The sequence below is a fragment of the Gigantopelta aegis genome, chromosome 2 (assembly GCF_016097555.1).
Source record: "Gigantopelta aegis isolate Gae_Host chromosome 2, Gae_host_genome, whole genome shotgun sequence".
Classification (NCBI taxonomy): Eukaryota; Metazoa; Mollusca; class Gastropoda; order Neomphalida; family Peltospiridae; genus Gigantopelta; species Gigantopelta aegis.
Window position 1 is genome coordinate 15,480,863 of NC_054700.1, and position 15,299 is coordinate 15,496,161.

Consider the following 15,299-nt stretch of genomic DNA (forward strand, 5'->3'; position numbering starts at 1 on the left):
TCCCAGAACCAGACGAAGTGGTAGTGTTATGGTGTATATAGGGGGTTATTTTTCACTTTCAAGAAGCATGTATACATGTTGTGTATTATCTAATGTTACCATCTCTTTTGGCTTTGACCTGTTCCCATACCTGTATATAAATAACCCATTGGTTTGAAGTTGTCCTGTCCTCATAACTAGTGCATATTCCCTACGGTTAGTAGACTGGTCCGAACATACCAACAGCCAATGGGATGGCCTGAATTCTTCTACTGCGCACCCCTTCCTGTTCAGGTCACGTGACTGTAACTTCCTTCATTTTCCTTTGCGTCTTGTGATTCCGACGTCCTGGGTTTTGGCTGTAACCTGTTCCCATATCTGTATATAAATAACCCATTGGTTTGAAGTTACTTGTTATTTGTGTTCCTAAATAATAACAACTGCATGTATTCTGCTACCACAGCAAAATGGTGCACTTCTCTGGCTGGTAGATAACTCAAAATGCTTGTTGTCAACCTATATTGATTTCATGCATGTCTTTTATCAAGCATCTACTTCCTGAAACTAACAGTCGGGTAACCCTCTTGATATCCCATTTATCACAGAATATATTCAACATAGAAATGGAGCATTAATATTTAACCCCTTTGTAGAACCTTTTTTTTTAAATGTTAATAACTAGTCTCTGGGGAGTCATGGGGAGCCAGTGTGATAGCTCCCCGTAAATGGCTAGGTCTGATTTAAAATATGCAAAACATTTTTTTTTTTACTGTCCATTTATTAAAACAAGCTCATTAATTTAAATTCAATTCTATTATTTATTTATTTTTAATTTTATAAGGTAAAAATATGCCCATAAAATGGTGAAAGTGTTTAGTCTACCATGCCTTGCTTTCTGGGCAAAACTCTACTTTTCAGTTTTGAAAGACATTTATATGATCAAGCCAGATGTAGTGTCAGTATTGCAAACTGAAGTTATTGCTTCACATGTATCCAGTAAATGTTTAAACCGATTACTACTGTTCACAGGCCATGAGCTGCACGTGCAACTGGACACAATTCGGACAGAGGATGTGCTATCGGCTCTAGAACGGACGAAACCTTCAGCAAAACACCTCTCTGGCAAGTTCCAAGCCTGGCAGAAGGAGTTCGAATCAGTTTGATGAAGACTCTAGTTGTAAATGTCTTGTTTCGTCACAAAGATTCATAGATCTTTCACAGCAGTTGTTCTGTTACGAGCGTCTTCGTCACAAATGTCATACAGCAGTGATTTCTGTCAGATGTGGTTTTGTTGGGCAGATGTTTACTAACACGTTGTCCAGAAGCAGATGTTTTGTGACAGATGTCTGTAACGGACATTATGTAGGAATTGTTTTATTGGAAATCTCTTGTAGCAGGACGTGATTGTGTCTGTGAACTGTGCTTTAGAACATGTGGCTGCTGTTTGATTAACAACATATTTATTGGACACTTTAACACAAAATGATTGGGCATTCCAGCTTACTGGACCCTCTCATAAACCGACAGTATTAAATAAGACTATGATAATATGATTTTACCACACTCAAGGATTAATACCAACGAAAGAAGCACTTGATTTGTCTGAAAATGAAGTTATGTGTAGGAAGAAACAAGACTTTATCATGCAACCATACTCTTACTGTGACCTGGTAACACCTATCTGAAGTGTTATCACATCACTGCCTGATAGTGCCTGTATTGCTAGCATGATAACTTTGGCATTACTATATGTTATCAGGTTACTAGGAAATTAATTCTTCGCACGACAGTGGGTTGATTGCTCATTTTTCAAACATCCAATTCCAGCAATAAAAGTTGAACTGCATATTAAATAAATATAACTTTTACCCTGCCTGTAACATTGGAATACCTTTTTCTTTTAAATTCTCCCTCCTCCACTCCTATTAAAAATGAGCCAACTTTTTAATTAAGTATTTAAATAAAATAAAACAATTGGCTTCGTGCAAAGAACATTTACATTCGATGTCACATGACCACCCAGAAGTAGTGACATATAAGCAAAGACGTAGAAATGTTCAACAGCCATTGACATAGATCTTGAATCGGAGCCTAAATATGTTTATTTTTACAGAAAAACAGTAAGAGAATATGGCAGGGCTCGACCTTAGCGATAGCCCAGAATATTTTGGCTACCAGCTGTTTGCTCGGGCTACCAGAGGTCTAAACCTGGTAGTCCAGTTACTTGCGGTATATTTTTGATTTAAAAAAAAACCCCTAAAAAATGTCTAACTAAAAAATAAATGATTTTAATATTTTCTCACATTTTTTTTAAAGTTAAAATTATGGGGCTACCCATTTTTATTGGGGGCTACCAGATTTTATAACCTGGTAGCCCGTTTGGCTACTGCTGAAAAAAGTTACGGTCAAGGCCTGTATGGAGTTGCATGATAAAAACATTTGTTATCGGGATACTACATTTTGATATTGAGTTGACTGGCTCACCTGTTACACTGTTTTCTAAATCTTGCCAAATAAACATATCAAAACGTAGTAACCTGATACTGTATGTAGTAATGAATCACATTTATTTTACTACATTTATTGAGCTTGCCAAGCACCATTTGAGGAAAATGATTTCTAGCTTGCTTAATTTGATTTATTCATGGCAAAGACTTGATTTGTTAGAAATAGGTCTAGGTGTGCCACCAAGTATGGCAGATGGCTTTCTTAAATTTACAATTTTACACTTTTTCGTGAATAACTCTTGAATCGTTGATTTAAATTTATGTGCAATTCTAGACTCACATTTTGTCGAGATTATAAGTGCTGGTTTCTTTTAATTATTTCTCTAATGTATTTGTATGTTAAACTATCAATTATTATAAATAACATTTCACAGCCCAGGTTGAAAACATCACTAGGCATTCACCATTTATAAAAAATTATATCTGATGGCTGTAACTAATTATTATCTATTTATTTATTTATTTTAATTTCTTCACTACTTGTACTTGTGAATAATCAGTCATAAAACCTATGACAGGTTAATATGAGTTTATGTACTTTGTTAATGTTTTTGGGTTTTTTTTTTATGATTGAAATGTTTGGATTTATAACTCAAGTTGTCTACTCCTGAATTGGTCAGCCTTCTAAATGTTAAACTTAAAGTGTATACAATTCAGTGACAATCGGTTTCTTCCTTGTGTATTACTCTCATTGCATTCATAGCGTCTTATGAAATTGCAAGCTCCACTGTGATATTCCTGTTTTAAAATTAGCAATATTCCATCCATTGGATGTACCTCCATTGTGTATATGTCTGTACCCGTCCTTACTGTATAAGATACATCCTGGCTCATATTTAGTGTCCAACACTACAGAAATTGCAAAATCAGTTTCTGTGATGTTAATCTTGTGGCTAGATGCTAAATTTAAACCTGAAAACACACCGTACAGGGCTTAAGCAGATCCCTGCCTTTACGTTCAACGACATCGAGCAAAGCTAACATACGCAGACTGTGTGATTCCAATGTAGCCATTCGGTATAATGTGAAGTGCATAAACCAGTTTAGCAAATGTTTTTCTGCTTGGTCTGGTTGAACTTACTAGTTAGTCCAGGTTGTTTGTGTTTTATGTCTGTATGCACATTTGTCTTCACATAAATATTATTGTTATTATGTGTTAACAACATTCCGTCCGTATATGTTTTATCATCAGACTGCACTGCATTCATAGTTGAGTCAAAATGATTGCGATATTGTGTAATTTTATATTATTTATATTTTGTTATATTTTTTTCTAGACCAGTGTTTCTCAAACATTTATATCTGAAGGAATGTGGGGTTGTGGCTAAACAATTTTAAATGTCTGAGTAAGTGGCCAAACATCTCAACATTTTATTGGGTATGGTCGGGGGGGGGGGGGGGGGGGGGCCTGTCCCAAGAATTTTGTAATAATTTAAAGCATATTAGTGCTACATAAAAAAAAAAAAGTACTTGGTTGAAAGTACCAGGCTGTAATTTTGAATGATGGGTATCTATGCGTGGCCTAACTACGACGTACTTCTTGAATGGTAAAATATAACTGTTGTGCACAATACACAGGTTGATGACAAACATTGGTCTACATGACTAGAGTGATAGTAAGCTTTTCACTTTACCTCTTTCACATATTCTAGTCCATTTGCTGTTATAATAATACTGTAGATCTTGAAATTAATGCAGTCATAATATTAATGCGAAAATGCAAGAGTGCGTTATTCGCATTAATAATATTATGCATTTATTTCTGTTTTGTGTGTGTCCCACGTTATTAAAACATAACCCTCAAAAAATTAAAATTGTAACATGTTTATAAAACAGAACTGGAAAATAATTCATTGTAAGCGAGACAGACTAATTGTTGAATAGTCCAGCAAGGCATGTGTCACACGCTATTAAAACAAAGATTAAAATTCTAATACATTTATAAAACAACTGGAACACAATTCATCGTAGACGAGACAGACTAATTGTCCAATAGTCAAGCAAGCTGCCAGCCACGTGTGACGATTACAGGGTCTTTGGCCACCCTTTCAAAAGTCAACACGATGGTATATAGTACATGTATCCTAATGTTTAGCCAGATTTAGGTAACTAAACACACTATGTAAATGAGTTCCGCAAACTTATGCTTGAGTTGATCTTATCAAAAACAATAGGACTAAACAGGTTAACTGATGTGTACACAGATGCTTGTAACTTGGATTTAACTGAAAAGTACACAGACATGTGGTGTTCCTGTTAGGAAAGTTAATTATATGATTTCCTCCGTTCTGATTGGACGACATCACTTAAAAACTATGCTTACCTTTGATAAACCTCAGAAGATGACGTCATTAGCCAACTGGGATGTCATTATATAAAACGATCATGAAAAGAACGTTAGAAACTGATTTTTGTGTATTTTTAACTAAATAAAAGTGTTGTTTGTAATTATAAGAATTGTTCATAAATATTTTTAAATTTATCGATGTATAACGGTCACAATTTGTGACCGTTATACATTGATTAAATTCACACAAAAACTACGAACAATTCTTATATAATTAATCCATTTGTCAGAAAATAAATAAGAACAAGTCATCACATTATTTCTTTTGAAATGGATTGGAATCTAACAGACTAGTTTTATTTTTATTTTATGTTCATTTCAGTCTGAACAAATCTCTCTATTTTACTGTTGGTATTGAAGTTTAAAAAAAAAAATACATGTGTGTACTATCATTAATAAACAGGAGTGCTTTAATATAATTAACTTATTTGTTTTAAGGCTTTAAACATTTATTATGTTTACGACAAAATGGGAGCCTCAGGTTACCGGAAACGTACACTTTTTTTCCATGCCTATACTCGAGTGCTTTCTTATATGTTATTGTCAATAAAACAAGAGAATTGGTCACTCGATTTGGTTTTAAGTTGCAGACTGTAACATGTATCTAAACTACGTCTGTTCAAAGAGTTGACAAATAGTCATTTGTATAAATAAATAATTTTACATTTTCACATACTTCCCAACGTGATATCCACCTCTACCAGTTTAACACTGATGTAAAGGAGAGTTCATACTTGTTACATCAAAATCCAGTGATCAATTCCTTTTATGTGTTTCAAGTTTAAAGGTGCTATATCATAGTTACAAGTGTCGGTGTTCACAATATAATATTTGTGACAGATAACAACAAATTAATCATATAATCCTTGCATAATTAACTGGGGGGGGGGGGGGGGGGGGGTATGTCAAAATTGAAATGGGTTTTAATGCTGTGTAAACAGTCATGTTTAGTACAGATATATTCCTCTCTTAACAAATCTTTTTAACAAAATCTAATATGTTGACTGTTAGTGGATAGATAGGGCAGTTTCAGACACGAGTTGTACATACAGCCAATTTGTCAGCAACATCTTCTTGGCATAACATCGTGTTTACCTGATTTAAATGTGCCCTAATTTTGTCAGCAACATCTTCTTGGCATAACATCGTGTTTACCTCATTTAAATGTGCCCTAATTGTATCGGTTGTCATCTGAAGATTTTCCAGTAACTTTTGTAGTTTTCTACCAGTAAATTAAATTATTTTGTTCTAATTTTTGCATAGGCATATAGCCTAATTAAAGCTACATTTTGTATGTTTAATATTTCAAAGCAAAAGTTTATCAATAATTTTGACAGAAAAAGTTAGTTTGTTTTGTTTAGTGACACCACTAGAGCACATCAATTTATTCATCATTGGCTACTGGATGTTAAAATTTTTGTAATTTTTAGTCTTTAAGACATAGGCCTAATTAAAGCTACATTTTTGTTTTTAGTTGTAAGGGATTTTTTATATGCACCGTTCCACAGATAAGATAGCACATACCATGGACTCAGTCGTGGTGCACTGGTTGGAACAAGAAATAGCCCAGTGGGTCCACCGATGGGGATACACATCAGGCAAACTACCAATGGGCTATGTCTCGCTCCCCCTTTGACAGAAAGCCTCCATTATGAAACTTTGAGATAGCACCTTTAATATGCTCAATTATGTATATAGAATGGCTCTCACAGATATATACATGTGGTATTCCATATCCAGCAAAGCGAGTCTGGTCTTTTATAGCATGCATCCAGCAAATTGAATTGAGTCTTTCTTTGATGTTGTATATGCAGATAATTATATGTATTACAGAGTATGAAAATATAACGATTTTAAAACTCCAATAGTGCACATTTGTTGTCTTTAATTGAGTCATTAATCGGTAGATGTGTGCTTTTATTTATATTGTTATTGCATCACTTTTCCATTTTCAATTGGAAAATCATCAAATTTGTTACTTTTGACATAAACAAATGATGGACAGTTGTTATACTTGAGACAAAACTTGAAACGTCATCTATTTATAATACCCTTTATTTTTGTGTAGCTAGAACACTGCTTGCTCAAACGCTTTTGACTTTAAAAGTCTGACATGTCGGGCTTATTTTGGTATCATGAACAACTACTCCATGGCTTGTATGCACTTGGTCAGCTCTATTCAATGTCCAGTGCATCAGAATGTCTGTATCCAAGAGTATTGGCAGGTGTTTGAAAAACCAGTTGGTGTGCAAGGTTTTCTCTTCAAATGCTCTTCTCGGTGCAGTAAGCATTATTATTTCAACTCTGTGACTTTAAGGACTGGGTTGATTGATGGTGACTTTAATCCCAATCCCAAGGACTGGTTTGATTGATGGTGACTTTAATCCCAATGATTGTTTTCACTGTGTTGACTTCATTCCCAAGAGGGAAGCATTCAGGTGAATCCCTCAAACATGGACAACATATGGCGCTCAATGGCATGTTGTGCTGAAATAGAAAGTTAAAGTTTGTTTTGTTTAACAATACCACTAGAACACATTAATTTATTAATCATTTGGTAATTCTGACATACAGTCTTGGAGAGGAAACCAGCTACACTTTTTCATTAGCAGCAAGGGATAGTTTATATGCACCATCCCAGACAGGATAGCACATACCACGGTCTTTGATATACCAGTCATGATGCACTGGTTAGAATGAAAAATAGCCCAATGTGCCAACCAATGGGGATCAATCCTAAACCGAACTCTAATCAGACGATTGCTTTACCGCTGGGCTACGAACTACGAACCACCAGTAAAACCTATGAATGCAAACACTCTCTTTAAACACACACAGTTGATTAGAGTGCATAGTAAGTGGTTGCAAGTGCCTGGTAACAATACCAGAGGTGGTCATCGAACACTCTAAAGAGGTCAAACGAAGGATAGAGAAATCTAATGGAAAATGGCAGGTAGGAGGCAGTGTTGGCATTGATGTTCACAGAAGATGAGTTTGTTACAGTTGGAGAGACGAGGACTGGGATATGGTCAAAATTTGTCTTTGTTTAATGACACCACTAGAGCACTGAATAATTAAGATTGTGGTGCACTGGTTGGAACTAGAAAAAAAACACCAATCGGTTCAATGGATCCACCAAGGTGGTTCGATCCTGCAACGCAAGCAAGCATTCATCAGAATGAGCTACGTGTAAATCCCCGCCCACTGGGATATGGAGTTGGAATAAAATATGTTGAAAGATAGTACATTACAGTAATGGGAAGAATAATATTGAAATGGGGGACAGGTGGTATAAAACAAAAGTTTAGATAACGTATAAAGCTTCATAAGTTTCTAAAGACATTGTATAATTCCTCTTAAGTATTTTCTAAATCCTTATTGATTTAGCAAGTGTACGAGTATTCATTAGATACATGTATGAGTTGCTGCAGAAATAGGAAAAAATAACAAAGAACTTGAGATCCTTACACAAGGGAAAGGGGCAAGTGGAATAACATTTTTCTCAAAGTGATACTGTGCAACTTTTCATTCTTAATTTCAGCTATTTTACACAAAACTCTTCCTGGGTTGGCCTGTGCAACAATCCCCCAACAGTCAAGTCTTTTTGATCCAAAATTACAAAGGATGTTTTAGTTTTACACACGTTTTTAAACTAGATACATTTTCAATACTTAAATGTGTTTAAGAAAATCGGGCTTTGTAAATTTGGCCGTTTGTCTTTATTTGTTTAAACATTAGGGCCAAATTTACGCAGTCTTTTTTTTGTCTTACACGTGTGTAACTACTTATAGGATATTAAATGAGCTTCAATTCGTATCATGTTTATGTCCCAAGTGAAATAATTTTTAATGTTTGTAGTGTGGTCATAAGGTTGAAGTGTTGTATTTGGACATATCACTTTGATATGTACCAAGATATTTTTAACCATATGGGTAATAAATTTTCAATGCTAAAACTCCTGCTTTTAAGAAAAAAACAAGTTTTTGTACATTCACCCCTAACTGTCCCGAGCACTGTTTGATCATGTGAATGTTACAACGTACCAGTCTTGTTGTCTTGTCCGACAGCTAGGTCAAATGCCGTCATGTGGTCTTCATTGTAAACCGTGAGGTCAGCACCGAACTCCAGCAATGTCTTCACGCAGGCCGCGTGGTTGTTGAAACTGGCATACATCAGCGCGGTGCTGCCGCTCTGATAAAAAAAAACCCATAAAACATAGAGTTTTGAATACGACAAACATAAAACACTTGTGACACAAGTTGTGAATACACCAAACAAAATAGTACCTGTCTTTACAACCAAAATGAAACATACGTTGTTTTTGCTTCCTATTTATTGTACAAGTTTATTTTGACCAGGAATATATACCACGAGACCACATAGCGGTCGAGTGGTATGTATTTGCGCAAAATAAACTTGTGCAATAAATAGGAATCGAAAACAACATATATGTAAAGTTCTGTATTTGTTACATACATGTACCTTCTTTTATTTTTTACAAAAAACTTTTTTAATTTAAGGTCATTACTACACTTTATTAAATCTATTAATCAATTCTTTCATAGATTTTTCTTAACATTAAGAATCATACTCTACGGCTTACATCTTGTGTGTAATTTTTCAAGTACGATGTGATGTAATTTGTAAATGAGACATGACGTCGGTACTGAAAAGGAGATCACGCCAGTATAAATAAAACGGGAATTCCTCATTTACAAGTTTCGGTCCAGATCGCACATATGTGCGATACAAGATAAATTTATCACACTGTTTGAAAATGTCTTTATCACTATAGTAAGGTTGAATAGGTATGTAATAAAATGAGTTGTGAATACAACACAGTGCCACTCTGACAACAAACCAAAGCACTCGTTATATTGACTTGTAAAAACAACACGCTTCATTCTTAATATCTGAAAATGAAGATTGCACTGATAACTAACTTAAGTTTATAGTTACTCTCTAAATATAGTTGTAGTCTTGATACAGACAGACATGTCAAACAAGCTATCGTGATGCTATTATGTCAACAACTGACCAGTGTATATAGCTTACCTTGAAGGTGTGATTAATGAAAATTGCATACAAAAAAATTATGAATTATATTAAATATAATATTATATATTGTACAATTCAAATATTAAAAACTGCAGGCACTCGTCTCATAAGGCTACTTACTGTACAGGGCTTCTAGATTTTGGTAGCCCCAATCCCATGGCTAGTGATATTCAATGTTGGGCTAGTAAATAATTAATATTGCCATGCCTGACGGCTAGTGGAAAAAAAAGCCAAATGTTACAGTTAAGTCTATTTTGTAAATATGACAGCCTGTCCCAACTCCCGACCCAAACACTACAATGTTAGTATTTTAAATTTATATCTCCCTCTTTAGGCGACATATCTGATTATTACTATTATTTAGTAAAATTGTCTTAATTTAAAGTAAAGTAGGGCTAGTGAATTTTTAATCATGGCTAGTAAAAAAAAAAAATCACTGATCCCATGGCTAGTGGATTTTATAAAAATTCTAGAAACCCTGCTGTATCACCATTTTTGCAAATCATAAATACAAAATGACCCATATTTAGCAGCCATCGTATCACTTTTCCGAAATCATCTAGTACAACAGACCTGTATTTAGGAGAAACCTGTCTTAAAAGATCACCGTATCACCTTTTCCCAATTTATCTTACAACATGGCCCAGAATAGAAAGAAAGAAAGAAGTGTTTTATTTAACGACGCACTCAACACATTATTTTACGGTTATATGGCGTCAGACATATGGTTAAGGACCACACAGATTTTGAGAGGAAACCCGCTGTCGCCACTACATGGGCTACTCTTCCGATTAGCAGCAAGGGATCTTTTATTTGCGCTTCCCACAGGCAGGATAGCGCAAACCATGGCCTTTGTTGAACCAGTTATGGATCACTGGTCGGTGCAAGTGGTTTACACCTACCCATTGAGCCTTGCGGAGCACTCACTCAGGGTTTGGAGTCGGTATCTGGATTAAAAATCCCATGCCTCGACTGGGATCCGAACCCAGTACCTACCAGCCTGTAGACCGATAGCCTACCACGACGCCGGTTGGCCCAGAATAATGCAAATACTACATTTTTATATTCTCTTTGATACCTGTTTAACACAGGTTTGACTAGATCAAAAGTTTGTTTTTATTTAATGACACCACTACAGCACTGATTAATTAAGATTGTGGTGAACAAGAAAAAACCCCAATCAGTTACTTTTGTTTACCGCCTCCACTAGAAAACATTAATTGATGTGGAACATTTGATAATTCTAACAGTCTATAGGAAACCCTCTACATTTTACCATTAGTAGGAAGAGATCTCTAATACGCACTTTTGCAGACAGGACAGCACATACCACATCATTTTGATATACCAGTCATGGGGCTGACTGTAAATGATTACCAAACATTTAAAGACTCAAAAACTGAAGAACCTCACCTCGTCAACATAATTCACGTCCATACCATGCTGAAGAAGCAACTTCACAATTTCTCTGTAACCATAGCAACTGGCGAGCAGCAGAGCATTTTCTCCATTGTTTCCATTCAGGTTGATGTCAGCCTTGCTCTGAATGAGGAATTCCACGGTGGACATCTGCCCGTTGGCACACGCCCAGTGGAGAGCCGTCAACCCCTGCTCATCGTTTTTGTTCACATCATTGCCTAGAACAACAAGAACTTCACAGATACGTTTTTAAACAACTCGTAAGATAAATGGTATCCTCAATTTACCTCTTAATAGCCATGTTAGCTGTTCACATAAATTACTAATTTTAATAAATCATCATATTTTATCTATGTTTAAGGCTCGCACGAGATGATTACGTTTTGAAAACCCAACCCTAAGTTACCGATAAATGTTGTTAGCTGTTGATAAGCAAATAAACTGAGCAGACGGCACAAGACATTTATTTACAGTAATATTTTTAAGCTAGTTGTTTTGGAAATGCTACACTGCTGAGTTTTCGATAAACCAAAAAGAATATTTGTTTAATAACATATATCTGTTTCTCTTTCTATCCTGCCTGTCCAACCTACTTGGGGGCAGGATGTAGCCTAGTGGTAAAGCACTCGCTTGATGCGCGGTCGGTCTACGATCGATCCCCATTGGTGGACCCATTGGGCTATTTTTCGTTCCAGCCAGTGCTCCACAACTGGTGTAACAAAGGCCGTGGTATGTACTATCCTGTCTGTGGGATGGTGCATATAAAAGATCCCTGCTGCTAATCGAAAAGAGCCGCCCATGAAGTGGCGACAGCGGGTTTCCTCTCTCAGTATCTGTGTGGTCCTTAACCATATGTCTGATGCCATATAATCGTAAATAAAATGTGTTCAGTGCGTCGTTAAATAAAAAATATTTCCTTTCAATTCGTCCAACCTACTTCTACCTCTCTTCCCCTCCCCCCTCCCTCTGTCTCTCTGTAACTCTGTTACTTTCATTCACGCATATTTACCTTCCATGATATCCTGCTGCAGTATAACAAGTTCACCTTGTGCTGCCATCTGGTGGATACTCATATCTAAATATAATCAACAATTTATGTTATGCACATATACAACAGGTTTGTGTGTGCAGGGGGTTTCAATCCACCTGCTCAAAGCTCTTTTCTTCTTTTTTAAAATATTTTTTCCAGGGTAGCATGTCTCAACCCACCCACCCCTAGAAACTTCAGTTAACAGAGTCAAATTTCAGTTGCTGTCCCTCCCTAGAAAAATCCTGAATCCCCCTGCTGTTCTTGATTAAACACGATGGTTTAAGTTGTTTTTTTTTTGGGGGGGGGGGAAGACTTGATGAATATTTATTGTTTCAAAAGCATATCATGTTTATTACGTACGTTCAATAATAGAGGGTGTTGTGGTCTGCACATTTCCTCGTTGTAAGTTTGTCATTACAGTGGAAGGCTAAAACCAGAAGTGTAAACAAATTATTAAATTTCGAGCAAACAAAACTATGAAAAATAAACATCAGTTATTAAAAAGATGCATAGTAGCAGTACCCATATATAATAATTTAATAAATGCAAGGTATTTTTATTTACAATTGATAATAAAATATATATATATATACTCAAGGAAAACGTTTCTTGAGTGTATTACAGTCCGAGGAGGCATTTGATTTGAGGATTTCACTGGAATCATACAAATTATATAATATAGATATTTTGGGATTCTGTCTCAAAATATCACGCTTCTGAGCCAAAATTTAGGATTCGCAGAACCCTACTAAATTTTCAGTCTACATAGAGTATATATATTTTAAAAAAACGGTATTGTCAAAGACAGTCAGATATTCTATCACTCACTCTGAATGGTGACATGGCAGACTTCCCTGGTGTCGCATATCCTGCAGACTTGGATGGTGATGATTTGTCCGTGTTACTTTCAGATCCTCCTGGAAACAACAAACAAAGAAAAGAAATGTGCAATGACACATCAGCACATTTTAAGCTACCACTATTTGTTATCTAACATTTGGCATTTGGCAGAAAACAACATAATCAATTAAACATTATAATGTTTTAAGTTAAAAGTTTTGTTTTATGACACCTCTAGAGCATACTGACTTATTAATTAGGGCCTGAAGTGTAACGAATATGATACATTATGTAACATATCACGAATATGAGGTGACGAATACAAATATGTATTCACATCCATGAATACAAAAGTGAAAAGGTTTTGTAGAAAAGAAGAACAGTATACATACTTTTTTTAAAAAGTAAAATTAATCATTGGTGTGTCTATTGTCTAGTCCAGAATCACATTATTTTTAAGGAACCCTAATATTTCCACAGGAACGTGCAGCTCTCTGTGCTGTTACCACATCACTAGCAGTGCAGAATACACACTGTTGTATTTCTATCATGCAAGAGCCATTTAACTCTTAAATCTTGTTAGTTCATCCTCCATGTGTATTCGGTTCAGCTAGTGACGAATATGAATGCAGCTGCGATACAGATCACTGTTCAATGCATCAAATATTCGAGTATATCACTGTACCCCTATTATTAATCATCAGCTATTGGATGTCAGACATTTGGTGATTTGAATCTTCAGAGGAAACCTGCTACATTTCTCCATTAGAAGCAAGGGATATTTTATATGCACTTTCCCACAGACAGGACAGCACATATATATCAGTTGTGAGGCACTGATCGTTATGGAGGAAAATCCAATCAGAGGGTTCTCTGAGGTGATTTGATCCTATAACACAAGCACCTCAGGAGAGCGCTCTACTGACTGAGCTAGATCCCCATACCATGTGCCAATTTTTCTTACATTATTTTAAATGGTTAAAACAAAATTAGTTATCAACCAATGTTTATTTCCCATAACTTTCCACGACTTAAGATTCTTAAGATTTCACAATTATCCAGGCCTGGAAAATTAAAACTGCACAATCCATAATTTTCCATCAATTCTTTGAGCCATATGAACTATTTCAATGACACCAGGAATAACAGGGCTAGCTCTGGCACTCGCCAAATTCGCCAATTGATCTGCTCAAAACAGGATCTGTGCAATACAATTCTAATCATCTTCTTACCATCCACAAAAGCATTTTCCACTTCAAGGTCATTGAGTTCTTGGTCACTGTCTATTGGTGAGAAAAGATGGCGACCAGATGACGACATTCTCTTAACTGGAGATGCACCTTTCCAGCTGGGATCAATAATTCTCCGAAACCTCTCGGCAAGTTCTCCCGCTTCTGATGTCGATACAGATGATGAATGCTGAGAATATTCCATTTTAAAAACCTGAAATAAAATACTGAATTGAGGAAAGTAGTAAGTTTTAACCAATTTTTTAAATAATGTAGTTTGCACTCGACATTCATCTTGATGAACTAAAAATAATACATTCTGACATTTTAATTTTGCCTCTCCATCATATATTAACTATAAACACAACTTGTGTTCTTGTAATAAATAGAACTAAAACAGAAATAAAGCTATGACTTTTCTTCCCTTCTACACATTCTTGCTTAATCATTTCTAAAATAACTATAGTATATATTTTTAATTCCTAAACCTTTAGGGCTAAACAAAGCAAATTTGGTATGAAAATATCCTCCATGTTTTCAAACAGTTAAGTAAATACATAATAATTTGTGTCTACATCGTTTACAAGTTATTGCTGTGTCAAATTACGAAGTTTGTTAACGTAATTAATAATAATTTTGTCATTCTCATTGCTGTTCCGAAAACATATCATTGACATTATGAATCTGATTATGTTCGAAAACGTATGACTGAATTATGTATATAATACTAAATTATAAATAACCTATCATTCATTTCGCATATTATAACATTTATGAAGCATAACAATTTTAATACAGTTAAAGTCAAATTATTAATAATTACTCTTTAACTAATCTTTAAGTTATGATGTTCTTTCGATTTTAAAACCTAAACCAAGATTAAAACTAAA

At 35.3% G+C, this 15,299-nt stretch overlaps 2 protein-coding genes across 3 annotated transcripts in view; one reads left to right on the top strand and one right to left on the bottom strand.

Annotated features, from left to right (window-relative positions):
- Positions 1 to 6,698, top strand: part of LOC121381937 (katanin p60 ATPase-containing subunit A-like 2) — a 33,915-nt gene extending 27,217 nt beyond the window's left edge. For both annotated transcript variants that reach the window (XM_041511364.1, XM_041511372.1), the window contains one exon: positions 1,009 to 6,698. In XM_041511364.1, the coding sequence (XP_041367298.1) occupies positions 1,009 to 1,142 (134 nt within the window). In that variant the 3' untranslated portion in view covers positions 1,143 to 6,698. The remainder of the gene's footprint in view (positions 1 to 1,008) is intronic.
- Positions 6,699 to 6,870: 172 nt separating this feature from the next.
- LOC121381949 (ankyrin repeat family A protein 2-like) lies at positions 6,871 to 15,299 on the bottom strand. Its single transcript, XM_041511384.1, has 8 exons — positions 15,233 to 15,299; positions 14,413 to 14,623; positions 13,169 to 13,257; positions 12,701 to 12,767; positions 12,320 to 12,385; positions 11,305 to 11,528; positions 8,877 to 9,024; positions 6,871 to 7,320 (listed from the first exon to the last, which is right to left on the bottom strand). The coding sequence occupies exons 2-8, from the start codon at positions 14,612 to 14,614 to the stop codon at positions 7,268 to 7,270; spliced, it is 849 nt and encodes a 282-aa protein (XP_041367318.1). The 5' UTR covers positions 14,615 to 14,623; positions 15,233 to 15,299; the 3' UTR covers positions 6,871 to 7,267.

Coding starts and splice junctions, on each gene's coding strand:
- LOC121381949 (XM_041511384.1), bottom strand. CDS start 14,614: ATGGAATATTCTCAGCATTCATCATCTGTATCGACATCAGAAGCGGGA. Junction 13,258..14,412: donor GGAAAATGCTTTTGTGGATG/GTAAGAAGATGA, acceptor TGTTGTTTCCAG/GAGGATCTGAAAGTAACACG. Junction 12,386..12,700: donor AACACCCTCTATTATTGAAC/GTACGTAATAAA, acceptor GATTATATTTAG/ATATGAGTATCCACCAGATG.